The sequence below is a fragment of the Prenolepis imparis genome, unplaced genomic scaffold, assembly GCF_030444845.1.
Source record: "Prenolepis imparis isolate NDT839.2.m4 unplaced genomic scaffold, iyPreImpa1.0 SCAF_4, whole genome shotgun sequence".
In the NCBI taxonomy this organism is placed as follows: domain Eukaryota; kingdom Metazoa; phylum Arthropoda; class Insecta; order Hymenoptera; family Formicidae; genus Prenolepis; species Prenolepis imparis.
Genome location: NW_028141162.1, coordinates 2,617,165 through 2,636,144, shown reverse-complemented (window position 1 = coordinate 2,636,144; position 18,980 = coordinate 2,617,165). Strand labels below are relative to the sequence as shown.

Here is an 18,980-nt window from a genome sequence, read left to right as displayed (position 1 = left end):
TTTAATTGCGCTATCATTAGATTTATAGTTTAATTGCGCTATCATTAGATTTATAGTTTTAATTTTAACATTGAGGAAGACTGCGTACAGTCGAAACGTCTGAAAATTTCAATCATCAATTTATATAAATTATAAGATGTATTTAAATATATTATATTAAACATAACCTTTTAATTTGCTCGTCAGTTGGCCTTTTTAACACATTAAGATTATTTTAATAATAGTGATCCTTTTTTCCCGAATAACGCAGAAATTTGAACTGAAATATTTAACAGACACATACATTTTGTGTAAACGAGATTAATAAATATATTTTTTACAAGGCCTTTAAATATTAATATATTTTTAATTTTACTTGGCAGTAAAAAATATGATAGGGACGTGACATAATCATTGCTCAACTGCTCTAAGCTCTATGTAAGTTCCAGAATTGTACTCATCCCATCACGCACCAATGTCTCATCAATTGACGGATTCCACGGCACGGCTTACCTCGTCCATCGGATCGACTCCGACTTACAGTTTCCCGGCCACAGTTACTTACCCCAGCGCGATGCTTCCGTCGACCACGTCCACGACGACTCACATGGCTCACCAGGCGACCTCCACATCATCCAGCTACCAGCAAACGAGCGGTCACCAGCTGCCACCCCCGAGTCCTCTCATCACTATGATGGGACCGAATTCTGGCAACTCGAACTCCGCTTCTGATCAGTTGACCTCGTCGGATCTTCCGATTAGTTCGGTTTCACCCGCTCAGCAACAGCAGCAGCAGCAACAACAACAACAGCAGCAACAAGCGCAACAACAGACCAATCACGGAGCGACATCAACGTCATGGAATCTCGCGATCACCGCCAACAGCGGTAGAGTGAATCTCCCGAGTCCGCCGTCCAATTTACAGCAACCTCACACTTATGGTACTTTCGCCAGTCATTATACGGCGCAGAATTTTCAACCGCCCAGGCCGACGCCGCAATACTGGTACTGAAGAAGTGTGAAAACGAATCCTGTATGCCGACAGAACGGGCGCGACTTTGCGAGTGCGACCAAATCGGCTTCAGACCACGAGGAAGTAAGTCCCTTCAGAAAGCTTTGATATTTCAAAATTAATTTTTCACAAATATCTAGGAGACAAAAATTATAGAATATGATGTGTGTCTTATTTAATGGTTGTGATTTTGATCTTGGTGACTATTCTCAAGATCAAGTCAAAGTCACGTCAAATTCTTGAAATGGAATTTTTTTATTTGAATTAATTTTTTTATTGCATATTCTTATAATTAATGCTCGAGATATTAAAAAAAATAGTATGATTAAATCTTCCTTCGTTAAAAATTTTCTGAATTATGAACCATCGAATTTATCGCCAGCATTTTTTAACCAAGGTGTGCCACGTAAAAGCTGGAAGGTCGGATTTACACCTTTGTGTGTGTGTGTGTGTGTGTGTGTGTGTGTGTGTATATATAATATACATATACATATATGTATATATTCATATATCCATATATATATATGTGTGTGTGTGTGTGTGTGTGTCATATAAAAATCAAGAATCTGTAGTTCATTATTGCTACTGGTATTTATTATTTAATGACACACACTAAACAAGCGTCGGAAACAATAAAATTCAGTTTTAATAGTCTGACTTATTATTAGTCAGAAAGAGAGAAAGAGAGAGAGAGAAAAAAAGAGAGTAGACGATATGTCTACTCACATGCAAAATAATATAAAGTACACTTAATAAGCGCTTATGTAATAAACCCGAACGTACAGCAGAAAATTACAAAATGATTATAAGTCCTTAATTTATTTTTAAAAAAAATCGCGCGAGAGAGTGGCAAAGTTCATATCGAGATTAATATTATTTGATAATCGAACGGTCCAGTCGCCAGTCGTACGAGTGCGATAGTTAAATAATTGCAAGTTCGAAATCGAACGAAATATGCTGACGGAAGATCTTAGTTCGGACTCTAATGCTGATACAAGCTCTTGCGAAATCAAGGAGTTCAATTATTTGAGAACACGAAGTACATATTGCGCGAGAATTATAAAAATCGTATTAGAAGGATTACAATTGATACAATATTTGTAATTGCATTTCTTGGCAGAACACAACGCGATCATCCGATTCCAGTACCACAACATAATTTCTGATGCAATAATTCTGATTATGATACGCGCGAGCTTACATAATTGACACACAAAATTGTAGATCACACATACATAAAAAATTTCCTGACATACGTGCCGGTTCATCTACGTCTCATGCTGATACTAAATCTTCAAGAGACTGAAATTCGATATCTTATTAAACTTACTATCTAATTAAACTGACATTTTTCAATTTCAATCGCTCATCTCGCATAAGACCGATCGATCGCCCTACTTAATCCAAAATTGCTAACAGCAATAATGTCGTCGAAAGCACTAAAAATCACTGAAATAAAAAGAAGAGAGGCAAAGAGAAAAAGAAGACACAAAAAAAGAGACAACAAAAAAATAAAAAAGAAAAGTATCAAGAGAGAAAGAAAAAGAAATCACAGAAAAATCAAGATATTTTCAACTGGATGTGGCTTATAGGTATATGGGTATACATCTATCTCGTGAATGCTTCGTGTTACTTGATGTGAGACATTCTTTTTCTATTGTGTCTCTCAATTACTTATGATAATTTACGTTAGACTTTAGATAGGTTTAGTTATGAAATTTTTAGGAATAATTGAATAAGGATAATAATAATAATAGAATAATAATAGTTAATGATTAATAATAATTAGCGAAGACAAATTGAAGGGGAGAGTGCACCTCCTTGAGGAAACATAAAATGATGACTAAATAATTAAATATCAAAATTTTTTTATTACTTAAGAAAAAAAAAATAATTTCCCGAATATTTTAAACTATATAAAACGGTTTCTAAATATATCTAAGTGCCTCAAAAAATGTTAACATATACATATGTAATATGTAACATATAAGAAGCGATAAAATCTTTAGCTTTTAAAACACTGTATAATCATATTTTTCGACCTTTACATATCTTTTTCTCAAAAAAATCACTGGTTTAATTATTATAATTTTTTAAAAACTGGTCAGAAATGAATAAATTATGATTTTATCGTTTAAAGAAATTTTAATTTTAAAAGTTACGAAAATTGTCAAAAAAAGTTAACTTTAATCAAAATCAATATTTGATGTTACGTTGATAATGGTGATATAGTACATATAGTGTGCATAAACCTTTAATCTCTTTTACAATGTTTTATGTTTACAGTGCGACCAAAAACTTAGGTTTTAAACTGTACATACTTAAAACTTTTACTGTACTATTTTTTCCGTATTATATATGATATAATTAATGCAATTATTCTATCGCGGTTTCTTATATAGGGATATAAGAAAGATTTTTTATAAAAAAGATTCAAGATTTTTCTTTTTTGAATAATATTTTAAGGTTTTAAGCAATTCTAATTTTTATATAATTAAATTGCCTAAAAATTTTTAAAGAGAAGATTTGAATGCCCATCAAATACTGTACGTTCAAACAATAAAATAATGAATCTGAAAAAAAAATCTTAAAGAATCGTATTACCTAAAGTAACTGTCGAGTATTCAATATTGTTACAAGTAATATTTTATAATATCTGTAAGAAAAAAAACCACGTTTAAAATATTACTTATATAAATAATTTAAGTGCTAATTTTAAAAATAGATATTTTACATGAGTATATTTTCAAAAAACATTATTATATCTTTTAAAAATATATTATTTATATTACTTCTATTAGAGCGTTCTGCTCTATTAGAATAATTTTCATAAATCACTATTTCGAATAATTTTCATAAATAATATTTATACTTGATGATTATTTTACACAATACAATTCTTTTTGGTTGTTTTTTATATTTAAAAAATTCTTATTATTAAAACAGTAAATTAAAATATTTACTATTTTAATAATAATTTTTTAATAATTTGATAATTAATAATATTTTAAACTTAAGCTTTTATGTTTTGATTTCAATTTAAGGGAGAATAATTATTTTGTCATTTACATGCGTGTATAAATTTTAAATAATTAAGTAAAATAAGTTAATTAATGGTTTTGTTCTCAGTACGGTAAAATAAGCGTATCGCGAGGAAAAAGCCAGGGAATTTAGAAACTTTTTTTAGTCTAAATTTTAGTGTTTGTCCGTGCTACATGTAATAATGAAGTAAACGATGAATTGCTATATTTTCGGAATATAAGTGGCTTAAATATAGTAATAGTGATTTTAAATTACAATTAATTTTTTTATTACATACATTATTAAATTGCTTCTGATACATAATCACTTAATTACTTATAATAAGTTTAGAAACCAATTATTATTATTTAGTCTCATTTGTGCACATCCCTCTTTTTGTTTGTTTTTTTTCTTATATGTAATTGGAGCGAATTTTTTCCATTTTTTTATATATTTGAAATAAACTGGCTATAAGAGTCGAATAATGTATGCAAATTAAAAAATAAAATTAGAAACTTGCTCCAATTATAAGAAAAAAATATAAACAGTAAGAATTTTATTACTAAGGTTCTCATTTTAAAATACAAATTACAATGAGTTAGAAAGAATTAGACGCGGATGATAGTGCGTCAGTTTCAAGGATAGTTATTTTTTGTGATTATATATATAGTAGTGCACAGAAATTTTTCTTGGTCCGATATCAAGTAATTAAATTAAATCTCAATTCAAAATTTTTATTTTAATAAACACCATTCTGAGACTCCCCTAAAGAAGCAAGAAAAATATGAGATTTATTGCTACGAGTGTCTAAGCTCATGGCACCCTTGACTAATCTAGACATACTCGTAACAATTATTTATGGCAGAAGCACTAACGCATCTGTGTATTTGCATATTTTTCAGTCCAACAAATAATCCCTAAAAATGATATTTGCGATAAAATGATAGTGCATTAAAAATTAATATTAGTTGATTTATGAAAATCAATAAGTAACAGTATAATCAGATGACAAGTCGATATGCATGTAAGAGTAATTGCAAACCTGAGCATGTGAATTTTACGCGATATTATTGGCCAATTTTTATTATTTAAAACTTAAAAAAACTAATGTGTCTTCGACGTTTTTATATTTAAGATTTTCGACTTTATTTTATCTCTAGAATATATTATTAATGTATTATATAATGATTGTGAGACACCCTGCATGTACATATATATATGTATATATTTGATATAATTAAAACTTAAATAAAAACTTAAGTGATACTTGTAATATTAATTTCCTATTTAATTTTTTTTTATTGATTTTTAACAGTTTTGTATAAGAGAGAGAAAAAAAAGATTAAAAAATACTAACAATAAGTTAAATTGTATGTTTTATTTTAATTATAGTACATACGTACACGTGCGTTGGTTATCAGTTGAAGCTAAATACTAACAATAAGTTAAATTGTATGTTTTATTTTAATTATAGTAGATACGTACACGTGCGTTGGTTATCAGTTGAAGCTAAATTGACTAATTGACAACAATTCAGTATGTCTGCGGCGTATGTACTGAATGAACGTGTGCAGTGTCTAAAATATATTTTCGAAACCGTAAAGTAATTTTTTCCGAGCGTGTTAAACTTCTGATATAAATATTTCCACTGCAAATAAGTACTTTCTCTTTTATTTATATTTGAGTTTAGTTATTTTTGCATGTTATAATGATTGTTGCTTTTCCATTTTTGATATTTTATTATTAATTTTATATCAAAGTTCAAAAGCATAGTCAGGATCGAATGTAACATTGCAACTGACCCTTGAACATTAATTTATTTAATTTTAGACTTGAAAAGGACCTGAACCAAAAGTCGAAACGTAGTCTTGTTTTATGTCGAATTAATAAAGATCATCTTAGCCAGTTGGGTCGTTTTAATATTTCACCTTTTAATAAGATTTTATTTTGCTATTTTTTTTTATAAGAATATGAAAATTTTAGTTCATTTCTGCTATTATAAGAAGATAATATAAGAAGAATTTATAACTTCATTGAATATATACTTTAATTTTAATTATTAAAAATTGTTACTATCGATTCCTTATATATTACAACCGACCCGGGGGCGATTGTAACATTTTCTCTCGTTTACATTTTTGATTGATAATTTTAATTTTATTTATCATAAGATTTGTGTGTGTGTGTGTGTGTGTGTGTGTGTGTGTGTGATAAATTCTATTATATTAAACTTATTTCTTAAACTCATGCTTATAATTTATTCATTTTATCTCGTATCTTATACAATAAAATATAAAATTTAGAATATAAAATTTTAAGGTACACTCGACATCAGAGAAATGTCTTAACAACAAATGAATTTACATATATATATATATATATATATATATATATCGATATGCACGTAAATTCATTTGTTAAGGCATTCTTCCGTTGCCGAGTGCACTTTAAACTTTTATATTTTAACTTATCAAAATAAACGTGCAAATTAAGTCTAATAAGTTAATAGACGCCTTTTAAATGTTTTTTAAATGTCTTATAAACAGCTAATAGACGTTTTCATAAACGTCTTAAAAAGGTTAAATTTGAAGGACATAAAGACATCTAATCGACCAAATTTTAGATGTCTACATCAACCGATCTCTTTGGTTGAAAAGTCATTGATTTGACGTCTTTTTAACTGATTATTTCTCACTGGGAAATGTTATGATTTCGATAAACTAAAATGAATACGTTAACTTGGGGTATTAAAGTTTTTTCTTTTACTATAATAGTTTTTCTACAATCGAATTCTACAGTCAAATTGTTACTTTCAACCCCGCTCTACTCTATAATACACTAAATTACGTTGAAATATTTATTTAAGCGCTTTTATAAATATATATTACATTTTGATTTCATTATAAGACAATAAAATTTAATTTGCGTTATGAAAGAAATAAAAATATATTTCTTTGTAATTATTTGATTGTTAGAAATTGTTTATGTAATTTCTTCCTCGCATATCTCGATTGTAATATATCCTGTGAGCAGTTTGCTAGCTTCTCTTTTAGCGCTCTAGAGGGACATAGAAACTGGATTCCAATTTCTTTATCTATTCTAATATGTTCAATAATCATTATTAATTTATTTTTGAAAAATATAAAGTCAAATAACTAATATCTATGTCAGTTGCAATTTTATATTAAACTACATAAAAATATTGTGTAATGTTTTTCATTTGTTGTTTCATTCGTTTTATATGTATTATTTTCAACTTTGCCTCTAAAGATTTCTTCTATCTGCATTTTCGTCTTTTCTCGTGTTTTCAATAATGCAAAAAAGATGCTTATAACGGGATACTATGCAGTAAAAATAAATGATAGTGTCTTTTACCATCGTTAGATACAAGTGCAGGACGATGTAGCCGAATGAGATAGAGTTGAAAGTGATGGTGAAAGGCTCAAAGAAGCTTCTGTATACTCGATGGGATATAACTCTGCAATCATCCAAAAGGAAGTATCAAAGAGTTGCGAATCATTTTGAATTTTTCAGCTATTGTTGTTGCGTCATTGAAAATAATATCTGATTATTCGGTTTATCTTTTCGTACATGTCTTATTCACATTTATCTACGTGTATCTAATATTTATTATACCACATATGCCTATTAACAGCTTAATATTAAATGAAGAAGTAACTTGACCACGCGATGTTTTGCAATGTCTTGTCTATCTATAAATACGTATAAGCGATCATCTACACTTCTGCAGATATGCGTACAATTATATTCATGTATTCACTATATTAATTATTATTTATTTAATATAATAATAAGATAAACAAAAAATGGATACAAATAAAATACATCATTTTAATTATCAAGTTTGCATTTCAAGAGTTATTGCCTGTCAAAATAAAAATAGATATATGCAAATTTTGACAAAACATACATGTATATTTTTTCGCATAAAATTCAAAATTAAAAATAAGGAAGATTTTAATATAATATAACATGCATAATAACACTATCTTTTCAAGACTTCTTTGAAAGATTTTTTCTTTGTGCTGTTTTGAAAACATTTATCGTTAGAAGCATGGAATATTACATAGAATTTTATTTTAAGGTGCCGTAAAAATGTTAAGTATCCTCATTTTTGTCACACTGTCGGCTTTAATCTGTTGCAAATTCACACTTTTGTCACGTGAATTACTGTTCAAATCTAACTAAATATAAGAGTCACTTACGGTGTCGTTATTCCAAATGTAATAAACACGAGTCTCACTTGTGGCGCTTATATATATGTATTTATATAGAGCATTATCAAGTTCCAAACAATCAGTTTTGGTGCGTGCACTCATCAAAACAAATGACAAGGCATTTCGAGATACTTTGAAGGCAATATAGTATATTATTATCAGTATTAATGCCGATAGCGATGAATCGTGTCGTAAAATATATTCAATTTCTCTGCAGTATTTTAACGTAAACGGTACTTTTACTTCTAGCGAACAAAATTTGTTATCAGCAATCAGCAAAACAAATTCATCACTGCGGAATCGTTTATCGATCTAAATGGGATGTGTTCCTAATGGATCTTGTGAAAAGAGCGACGTATTGCTAATAGATCGTTAAGGAAGGCTAATTTTATGAAGAAAAACTTTTCAGTCAATTGTAAAATCAGTGCGTAAGAGGTGATTTCGTTTTTGCACTGCGTCGACAATTACTCAAAAAAATGGATTCTTTTGCAGACAAAAGCCAACGTTTCATTCAGGTAGGTCCAGACTTTCGAATTCTGCTTCCTTGCTTGTGATACATGCTTCGTATCGAAAATAGTACTCTGGCCAATTGCTGTGTATTTTTATCAAAAAACTTACTTATAAATATTCTAATTTATGTCTCATTAATTACGATAATTAATCCTAAGTTTATTTTCGATGATATTTCAATGTATTTTTGTAATGATTAATTTCTGTTTACTATTATTAATTTTAAATGTAATGCGTTCCGTGTATCTGTATTCAGATATATATCTTATAAATCCCCAAATATTATCTGCATTATGCATAAAATTATTAATTATTAAAATTATTAAAATTATAAATAAAATTATATCCAAACATTTATACTGCTAATTAGATCGCTATAATTAGTTTTATAGCCCCCAATAAATAAATACTGAAGAATAGAGTTTAAAAATTTCAAATCCGATCTATACAATTACAATTGACTTTGACCTTATCCGCTTCATTAATCGAAATGATTATATTGCAAAGTGATAAAGTCTCAGTCACAAGTGATAAAATGATAGTGATAAAATGACAATACAATTATCTTAGCAAATCAACTTCGGTTTCCTATCTTAATTCGAGTATGCAACGATCCGGAACACGTTGAAATACTGTTTATTTTGCGTGAAATTTTTATCGCGCCAAAGAGTTAAGAGAGACTTTTCAACCACGTCTCTTTGAATATCACATTGCCGGTCAGTCTCGGAGATCATTTCGTGCTCGCGATATAGTTAATCTCCTTACGCAAGCGCTAAGAGTTCCGCGATAACACATGTCCTATTACGCACAGGCTTATAACGGATCCGGCTCAGTCGTCTTTAATCGTTTCTAATTCATGAGCGCGTGCCACCCGATGACCTGCGACATCGATACCCGACATCATCGGGCTTAAACACGGTTCGATCATGGGAATGCATTTTTTTCTAATATTTCTAATATTTTGTTACAATCATTTTGTTATCGCTGTCATTATTAAAATTTATTTTTAATTATAAAATAGACAAAAAAAGACAAAGAAATATTTTTTATTCTGAACACGCATACAATAAATATATTAAATTTATTTATTATTAAATAAATATATAATATATGCTCTTAAATATATACATATATATTAATAAAATAATTATATATACTATATCATGGAAAAAATTATTTTGCTGTTGCAGCAAAAACGTCATTGCTATTGTATATTTAATGTGACAGCGACTAAATTTTAATATTATAACTAATTTTTTAATTTATTTGATGTTACGACAAAATATATTTAATTAATAGAATAAAAAAACTTTGCTGAATTAACCGACAATGTGATATTCAAAGAGACGTGGTTGAAAAGTCTCTCTTAACTCTTTGGCGCGATAAAAATTTCACGCAAAATAAACATATTTCAACGTGTTCCGGATCGTTGCATACTCGAATTAAGATAGGAAACCGAAGTTGATTTGCTAAGATAATTGTCATTTTATCACTATCATTTTATCATTATTCATATAAACATATTAATTTACTGTTAAACCAAAATATTCTATTTCTAGCAAATGTATTTCACTACTATAGATAAAATTATCATTACCGATACAATAAAAACAGTTTGTTTTTATAGTGATATAATTTGCAAAATTAGCAAATATATTTAAAAAAAATAAAATTAGTATTCATAGCAAATCTCTTTGCTATCCATGTAGTAACTAATGCAATTTGCTGTATAAGTATAAAATATTAAGTAGCATAAAATATGCTGTTACACACAGCAATCTTTTTCCGTATATATATATATTATATGCATATATAATATATGCAGGGATGTACATTATTTGAAATAGATGCATTAAAATGGAAATGTAAAATATAAAATTCCTATTTTGTATTTTGCATTTAAAATACATATTTTTAAAAACTATTTTATATTTACATTTAAATGGTTTTTATTACCCATTTTTTATTTTAAATGCATTTTTTTTGCGAACTAAAAATTAATCAAGATATCAATAATATGTATATATAATAATCAAAATGTTATTAAAGAAGTCATTAGTAAATGTCTGTAAACAATAATAAACATTTTTTGTAATTCCAAATGTAAATATTTTATTTATGTAATTTTTTGTTTTTTTAATTTTAATTTTTGTTTATATTAAAAATATATAAAATTTATATAAAGTTTATAAAAATTTAAAGAATTTATAAAGAAGTTTATAAAGGAAACATAAAAAAAATTTATAAAGTTTAGAAAAATTTAATATATATAAAGAAATAAGAATTTAAATATATACATATTATATATATATATATATATGAAAAAACCATTTTTATTTTGAAAAACTATTTTTAAAATGCCTATTTTCTATTTCCTATTTTAAATGGGTGTCTAAAAAGTATTTTGCATTTTGCATTTTCAAATGGAAAGCTTCCAACTATTTTGCATTTTCTATTTTAAATGAGTTTGGACATCCATTTTGTGCATCCCCTGTACATATCCATATATATGTATATAATATATATTTATCTAATGTTATGTTCAAAGATATCAAATATTTTTAAAATCAAAAAAATTCGCGCATATACATTAAAATTACAAAATAAGTTCTTTAGATAATAAATTTTACTTTCTTTAAATATCCTGAAGACATATAAATATATTTTTGAAGTTTATTTGTAGTATTTGCTATGTTAAATCGAGTTTACTTGTAATATCTGCTACGCTAACTCGTCAATAAAAATTAATAAAATGCGATGACCTCCGGGACAATAATTTAGATTCAAGGTTGCGTCAATAAATTAAATGAATTTAAGAAAGCAAATAGAAGAAAACAATACTCTCAAATTTATTAACTCAAATTTATTATTAATTCATCTACAAAAATCTTAGGCAACAAATATACTGCTCCTGACATATTTGTTAAACACGTTATGACTACGTTTGTGAGTATATTAAGTTTTGTTGTGCAAGAGTTGGTACTATTTGTTTATATGAGATCTCGTGATATCGTCACTTGTAAGAAAACGACGTTAATTGCCTTAATCAAAACCAGTATCGTCTTTATCATTTCGAGTATCCAGAATAATATTATTATATAAAATTATGTATTATGTATAAATGTAGAAAATAAAAAAAAAATAAATTTGTCTAAAGACAAAATTAAATATTTACACATACATCACATAATTTTTATCTAAACGAAATATGAATAAACTGAGGACTTTTCATTTAAATTGTCCACACATGCAAGAAATGGCTTTTAATTACGATATATAATTGTTACATAAGTACATATATAATTTAACTGCTATAAATTATATTTTTTAAATGGGTACCATTAAGAATCCAATATAATATACCTCATTAGAAGAATAAATTACGCAAATGTATATCGAGAAAACCGGAATGGATTTACGAGTCACAATATAAATCCGCGTAGCATAGAATTTATTGCTCAAAGCACGAAGTCAAACTAAAGTTCGTCGAATATTAATTAGCCTTTCACTCTGGGCCCAATGGTGAAATAAACAGGTGTTTCGGATTAAATATTCACATGTGCAATTCTATATCGATAAAAAAATATTTAATCTTTTCTTATGTAAAACTTTAAATTTATATTTCCATAAATTTTTCGCACAATTGTATTATTCTCCTGTTTTCATCTGTGATAATTATAATTAGATTATATATGTTTCCCTTTCTTTCTGTCTATCAGAACAATGTTGAAACGTGACAATTTTTTTCCACTGAAGTTATCATTAATGCAATTAGACTGTGTCTGATTATATTATTATGCAGAATCATGAGTCGCCAACCATCAGCGGTCTCTTCTCGATTTTTTTTTTGTCGCAATCACCTCTTTATCAGAGCCAATATAGAGATGAAACGGTGGTGTATGTATATTTGACATTCGCAAGCGCATCGCTCTCGCGTCGATACGGCAAATCGTCACGCGACGCGAATAGTCTCGAAGAATGAAGAAACACGGAGCCGAGTGCTACTAGATAAAATCCCTGCGTCGTCTTCAGTTAATAACAAGTTCCCGGTTAGCGCTCATCACAAAACCGCGGCCTGCATCTCGCGTTAATCGAGAAACTCGCGAATATATGTATCAGTGTAACTATCCCATGAAGAGAAATATTCCTGATTCTCGCTCGAAGAAGATCGATTGTGATGTAGACACGATCTATTTATAAAATACCCTGGACCTATTTATAAAATATCTTATTACGACCGTGAAAAGAGATCACTCGGACTGAACAGCGAGTATTATTCAGCGCGCGCTTTCTGAGATCCGGAGATATATCTGAGACCTAGAAACCGCGTGTGTCGAAAAACGTGACAGTTGTTCCTCTGAATTTCTCGGAGCGGTATCACGCGCGATCTTCGCTCTTCACTTGAATCGCGAAAACAGCAATAGACAATAGATTAGATACGTTTGTAATTGTTATATAAAGATCGAAAATATATACAATCTCGCGCGAGTAGATCGTAATTTTTTTATGGAACTCTATCGAGCGAATGACACAAATAGATGGTTATTAGCGTAATAAATAACGGTCGATATTTATTGTACATGCATGTGTGTGACAATTCTGTATTTGGATAAAGAAAATTAAAAAAGGGGAGAAGAAGAAGGTAGCACAAATTTTCTCGTATCTAAAATCCGTGGATTATTACGAACAGCAACAGTTTAATTCAGCCCAAATAATTAACTTTGTCTAAAATTTTCTTTAAGTAATTGGATCTCAAGTCACTCAAGTCTACTCAAGTCATGCTTTCGTATCTATTAAGTAGTCAGCATATAAGCAGTCGATGAATTTTAATGAAATTAAAAGTACTTTGTGATATGATATCGGACTAATATCGATTAGCTGTGAAAGAAAGAGCGAGAAGAGAAGTGATACTTGTGAAAGATAAAAAAGAACTGATACTGTTTTCTAAAATCATATTTTTGTGCTCGGTATAGCCGGAAAAATTACTACAATACATAAATTATTGTTTGTTATATTATTCGATTAATTAATAAATCGAGAAACAAGTGTAAGGAAAAGAACATCATGGTGAATACAATAGATACTGATAACGCAAATAGAACAGATATTAATAATGTCAATAAAGAAACGGATGTTAATAACGCGAATGAGTTAACTGACGTTAATATCATAAATAAACGAACCGACGTTAACAATATAAATGGACGCACATCAACATGCGTCGAGATCAAGGTACGTACGTATTTCAGATGAAATGCAATAAATTTAAATTTTGATGTCAGCAAATAAGTTGCAATTTTTTTTAAATTGAAGAAAGTTGTCTTTTGTGTTTAAATCTCAATGTTCTCTATGTTGCTATTTATTTTCTTTTTTCGAGTCTCTCGGCGTTATTGCTGAAAAAGTTTCTCAACATAAATAATTCTTTTCGAGAATCAATAACAAAAGAAAATATGATCTTTTTTTTTAGTCTATTTATCTTAATTATTTTACATTATCCAATTTGCCTTTAATTGCGAGAATCATCGAGGTTACATCGTTGTTTCTACCTTCTGTGATTCTCTTTCTTTTCTTTAAAGAATTACAGATTTATTCTTTGAAGAATGGTCATTCCCCGCATTATAATAACAATGCAGAATTCATAAAATTCCATTGGTCGCTATCGAACAATTTATGAGCATTATCATGAGAAATGGTGATCTACGCGTTGCGAAATTACATATGCTCCAATCGTGCAACAATAATTATCGAATGCATTATGTTTGGATATTTGTTGAAATTGTTTGACAGTTTTCTATCTTAAGATTTAATATATGAATCATAAATTTTATGATCACAATAATACTACAAAAATGATAAAAGATGTACTTGGAAATCAGATTTAAAAATGCAGATATATGCACGATAATATAAAAATTCTATTCCAATCTTGTTGTTTTGCAGATGGAACCCAGCGATAATGAAAAGAAAAAATGGGAACGAAATGGAGTAATTTATCAGGTATGTATTAAAACTTCTTATACTCTTGTAAAAATCATGACATGATTCTTTTTTAATTAATTACTTTCCTTAAAAGATAAAGATAAAGACCTATAATATTACGTCATAATCACGAACGATAGTATCACTTATCAAATGTTCAAATTCATACACGTGAACATAGACGACTTCGTGGAATAATGAGAATACTGATAAAAATACTACCTCGAGATTTACATAAAAATAGCAAATATTAGTATTAAATATTAAACTAACTAATTTTAATTGATTGCTAAAATAATTTGTTTTTTCGATTGCGTGTGAATAGTATGATACTAAACCGTTTTGAATTTACGGCTGTCGTCACAAACACAATTTCATAATAAGAGTATTATAAATCTGTGTAGTTACTGTGTGTGTAGAATCATCAGTGTTGAATTATCTCAGAATTGAAATACAACATACGCAAGATAGAATATAAATTAAATGATGAAATAGAAGCAAGATATGTAATAGAACGGATTTCCTAGTCAACTCGATTATTTATGAGAGTACAGATTATTAGAAAATATTTACATATGTCAGTAACATGATTAATTGTTAATTGTAAAAAAAATCTTTTAAAAAAACATTGTTTTTATAGCGATTGAGTAAAGATTAGAAGATGAGGATATACATGCGCATACACAAAAATCTTAGGAATAAACAATTTGTAAAAAAAAATTTGCACTTGCTACGATTTTTATTTGCGCTATGATTTCTCCATATTTGCATTTCTTACTATGTGTCTGGATTTAAACGGCGTATGTTTTCTCATTTTCAACGAAAGCAATTTTCAAAAAATTTTACTTAAATTTATTATAATATATATAAATAGCTTTTTTCATAAAAGCGATTCTTGAACAACAAAGCAATGCAATTAGAGCTTGTTTCTGATATCGCAAAAAATTACGAATCTCAAGATCAGAATATCATTGCACACATTGATAAGATATACTCTATCTATATTACAAGGTGTTTTCTCTGACGTATGTATATCTTAATATCTTCAAAATATATATGAAGCCCTATCGCGCACAAATTACACGTTCAGCTCGGCTTTAAGTCGAGTAAAACTCTATAATTTTTTTATTGAGATTTTAAGGCGTGTTTTTAATTACTAGCTTTATTTCCTGTTGTCTCCACAATCGTTTGTTAAACCGGTTCTGATATTATTCGCATGCGTAACAACTGCATCGATAGATGCGTGCGATAAGGGAATTACTCTGATAAAAAATTAGATAACTAGTTGATATGCGCTTAAGTTAACTTTAGTCTCCCATGGTACACTAACTGCAATGCCTCCTGCATTTGTTTACCGCTGTTTTGTTTCTGTTAATGTTTTTTTTACAGGTATTGATGGGCTTGTGTGCCAATGTTGTCGTGCTGGGTCCAGGGATGGGTTTCGGTTACAGTGCCGTGGCGGAGCCCGCGATGAAAGCTCCAAAAATCGATGATTTGCAACTCGACGATGATCAAGCAAATTGGATGAGTTAGTGATGTAAATATTAAGTGTATCATTTTTTTTCGTTTTTTACCAAGAATTATTTTTTATATCATAGCTACTATATCGGCGCTGGGTACGCCCATCGGTTGCATAGTCTCGAGTCTTGTGATGAGACGAGGAAGAAAGGTCAGCATGTTCGCGTCGTCGTTTATCTCACTGGTAGGTTGGATGACAATTTACCTGTCGAACAGTTACGAGCAAATTCTGGTGGGAAGAGCAATTTCCGGTGTAGCTACCGGCATGGCATCGGTCCCGACGACGGTGTACTCGGCGGAAGTAGCCAACTCGAGGTGGCGAGGCTCAATGGTCACGTGGACCAGCGTCTGTACCGCTCTCTCAGTTCTCACCGTTTACATCTTTGGATATTTCTTCAAGGTAAACGTTCACGAGTTTTATTTAAATCAATTGCAAATCGATCTCGTATCTCACAGCTTTTTGTAAAAAAAGAAAAACTACTCGTGTATAAGTTTGAGACTTGTTTTACAAGTGCCATAAGTTAAATGCGTATCGCTATGGTTATATAATTATCGATGCACGTGTGGCATACAATTCAAATAATAATGCATATAATCCTTATGGTTCTTTTTTATCTTTTAAAGGACGACTGGCGACTAGTGGCCTTGATGTGCGCTGTATTTCCAGTAATAGCGATTGCTCTGGTTTTATTAGTGATACCCGAGTCGCCGCTATGGCTGCGGGATCAGAATCGGCCTGAAGAAGCGCTGGAGATCATGAAAAGGTTCCGCGGCATACCGAAGGATCAATCGGCCCCGGCGGAACTTCTGTTCGAGCTGAAGCCGCGGTTGCAGAAGAAGAATCAAAATATGCTGCAGCACCTGGTAAAGAGAAGTTCCCTGGTACCGTTCGCTATAATGCTCAGCTATTTCTTTTTTCAACAATTCTCCGGAATTTTCGTTGTCATATACAACGCCGTCGCGATTATGGAGAAATCTGGAATTCAGATAGATCCTTACATCGGCGCCATCCTGATAGGCGTCTCGCGTTTCGCAGTCAGTCTTTTAACGGCCGGAATATCCCGAAAGTACGGTCGACGAATCCCGTCGATCATTTCCGGCGTCGGAATGACAATTTTCATGGGCAGCCTGTCGCTCTACCTCTATCTGTCCAACAATGGAATTGTCATGCCGGACAACGGGATAATACCGGTAGTGTGCATGATGATGTACATCTTCACGAGCGCTCTAGGTTACCTGATAATCCCGTTCGCCATGGTGGGCGAAATATATCCGCCCAAAGTCAAGGACATACTGTCCAATCTGACGGTCGCTATAGGTTACATCTTCAGCGCGATAACCGTCAAGACGTATCCGGACATGCTAAGACTGATGAACATGCAAGGCGTATTTCTCTTCTTCACGATTATCGCTTTCGTCGGCGTGATATTCATCTTATTATTCCTCCCCGAGACGAAGGGAAAGACTCTCCGCGAAATCGAGGACATGTTCTCGAAGAAGAAGGTCTTTGAATTACCGGCAGAATTACCGATAGTCGAAGAAAGAGTAGCTTCGAACGCCATTGGTCCTCAAAAAAATTAAGAATATTTATTGCTTATATGAACGAAAACAATAAATAGCGAATTGCAATTAGTATTTAAAGGAAGACGAGATCGAAGCGCTCAATACTATAAACGTTGCGCGGTTGATGTTGATGAAATAAACGTCACGTCGTTTTGCAATGCCTCGAAATTCAATGATTCAATAAGAAGAGCTCCTTCAAATTGAAGTAATGAGAAATTGAGTAATGAAAAATAACTCACTATTTATTTTAAATACACGAAATCTCTGCCAGTGTTGTATATTTTTTGTAAAAATTTTAAAAAGGTAGGAGAAAGATACAGAAATAAGGAGAAATAAAACATATTAGGAAGAAACTCTTGTCATCTCAATAAAAATTTTCAGAATAATGACGTAAACAGTGTTAGATATCAAAACTTAGTTTTAAATGCAAAATGTGTTCGCAAATTATGTAAACTTAGAGATTAGATTTTTGTACTAGTCTGAGATTCATATAAAAGAAATGTGTAATCTCCAGAAAAATAAAACGACACATATCAAACTATTTGATTAAAATTCAATATTTACCGTTTAATAATTTGAGTATACCTTCCAGGTAAAGTCCAAGTTTTAATAATATTTTTATATCGTAAATACTTTCTCACATCGCAGAAAGATAGATTAAAGTGTCATCGTATTGCTGAAGATCTAAAAAATAATATTACGTAAAGTATCGATAATACGTGCAATTAATTAAATTATGTAAGACTTGATCGTTGTGATAAACTGTAATATTACTCAGCAATCACAAACATTGTGAAGAAATAGGTAAAGCGCGGAGGCACGAGTGATACTTTATCTAACAATAAGTGCTAAAGCCAAACAAGTCGCACAAATAACGCATTACTTGTTTGTTTCCGTAAATCTTTACATCTCCTACAATAGACGTCAAGTTAAATCTAATTTATTCTCTCCGCCATAAAGCCGATGGTGATAAGAATCGCATGTTGGCTGATAACGAGTAAAAATATTCGCGTATCGCGTTAGATATGCAACATTATTTGTATATTTAAGATTAAAGAGCTTTTCGCTACGATCAGAGTTTACTCAGCGTTTAGAATATCAATTTGTAACGATTATCTTTTATAACGAATTACTTTCTTTGTACTTTCTTACAAAATATT

At 30.1% G+C, this 18,980-nt stretch overlaps 1 protein-coding gene across 9 annotated transcripts in view; it reads left to right on the top strand.

Moving 5' to 3' along the window:
- LOC145935328 (protein gooseberry-like) overlaps positions 1-18,377 on the top strand; it is a 31,354-nt gene extending 12,977 nt beyond the window's left edge. Inside the window, exons 1-6 of one of the 9 annotated variants that reach the window (XM_083036543.1) lie at positions 12,685-13,402; positions 13,503-13,992; positions 14,701-14,757; positions 16,129-16,267; positions 16,338-16,657; positions 16,882-18,377. In XM_083036543.1, coding sequence (XP_082892669.1) covers positions 13,825-13,992; positions 14,701-14,757; positions 16,129-16,267; positions 16,338-16,657; positions 16,882-17,838 — 1,641 coding nt within the window. In that variant the 5' untranslated portion in view covers positions 12,685-13,402; positions 13,503-13,824 and the 3' untranslated portion in view covers positions 17,839-18,377. Of the gene's footprint in view, positions 1-422; positions 5,211-8,499; positions 8,766-12,684; positions 13,993-14,700; positions 14,758-16,128; positions 16,268-16,337; positions 16,658-16,881 lie in introns of those variants that run through there. The other 8 variants (XM_083036545.1, XM_083036544.1, XM_083036542.1 and 5 more) reach the window with 8 other exon arrangements.
- Positions 18,378-18,980: the final 603 nt, after the last annotated feature.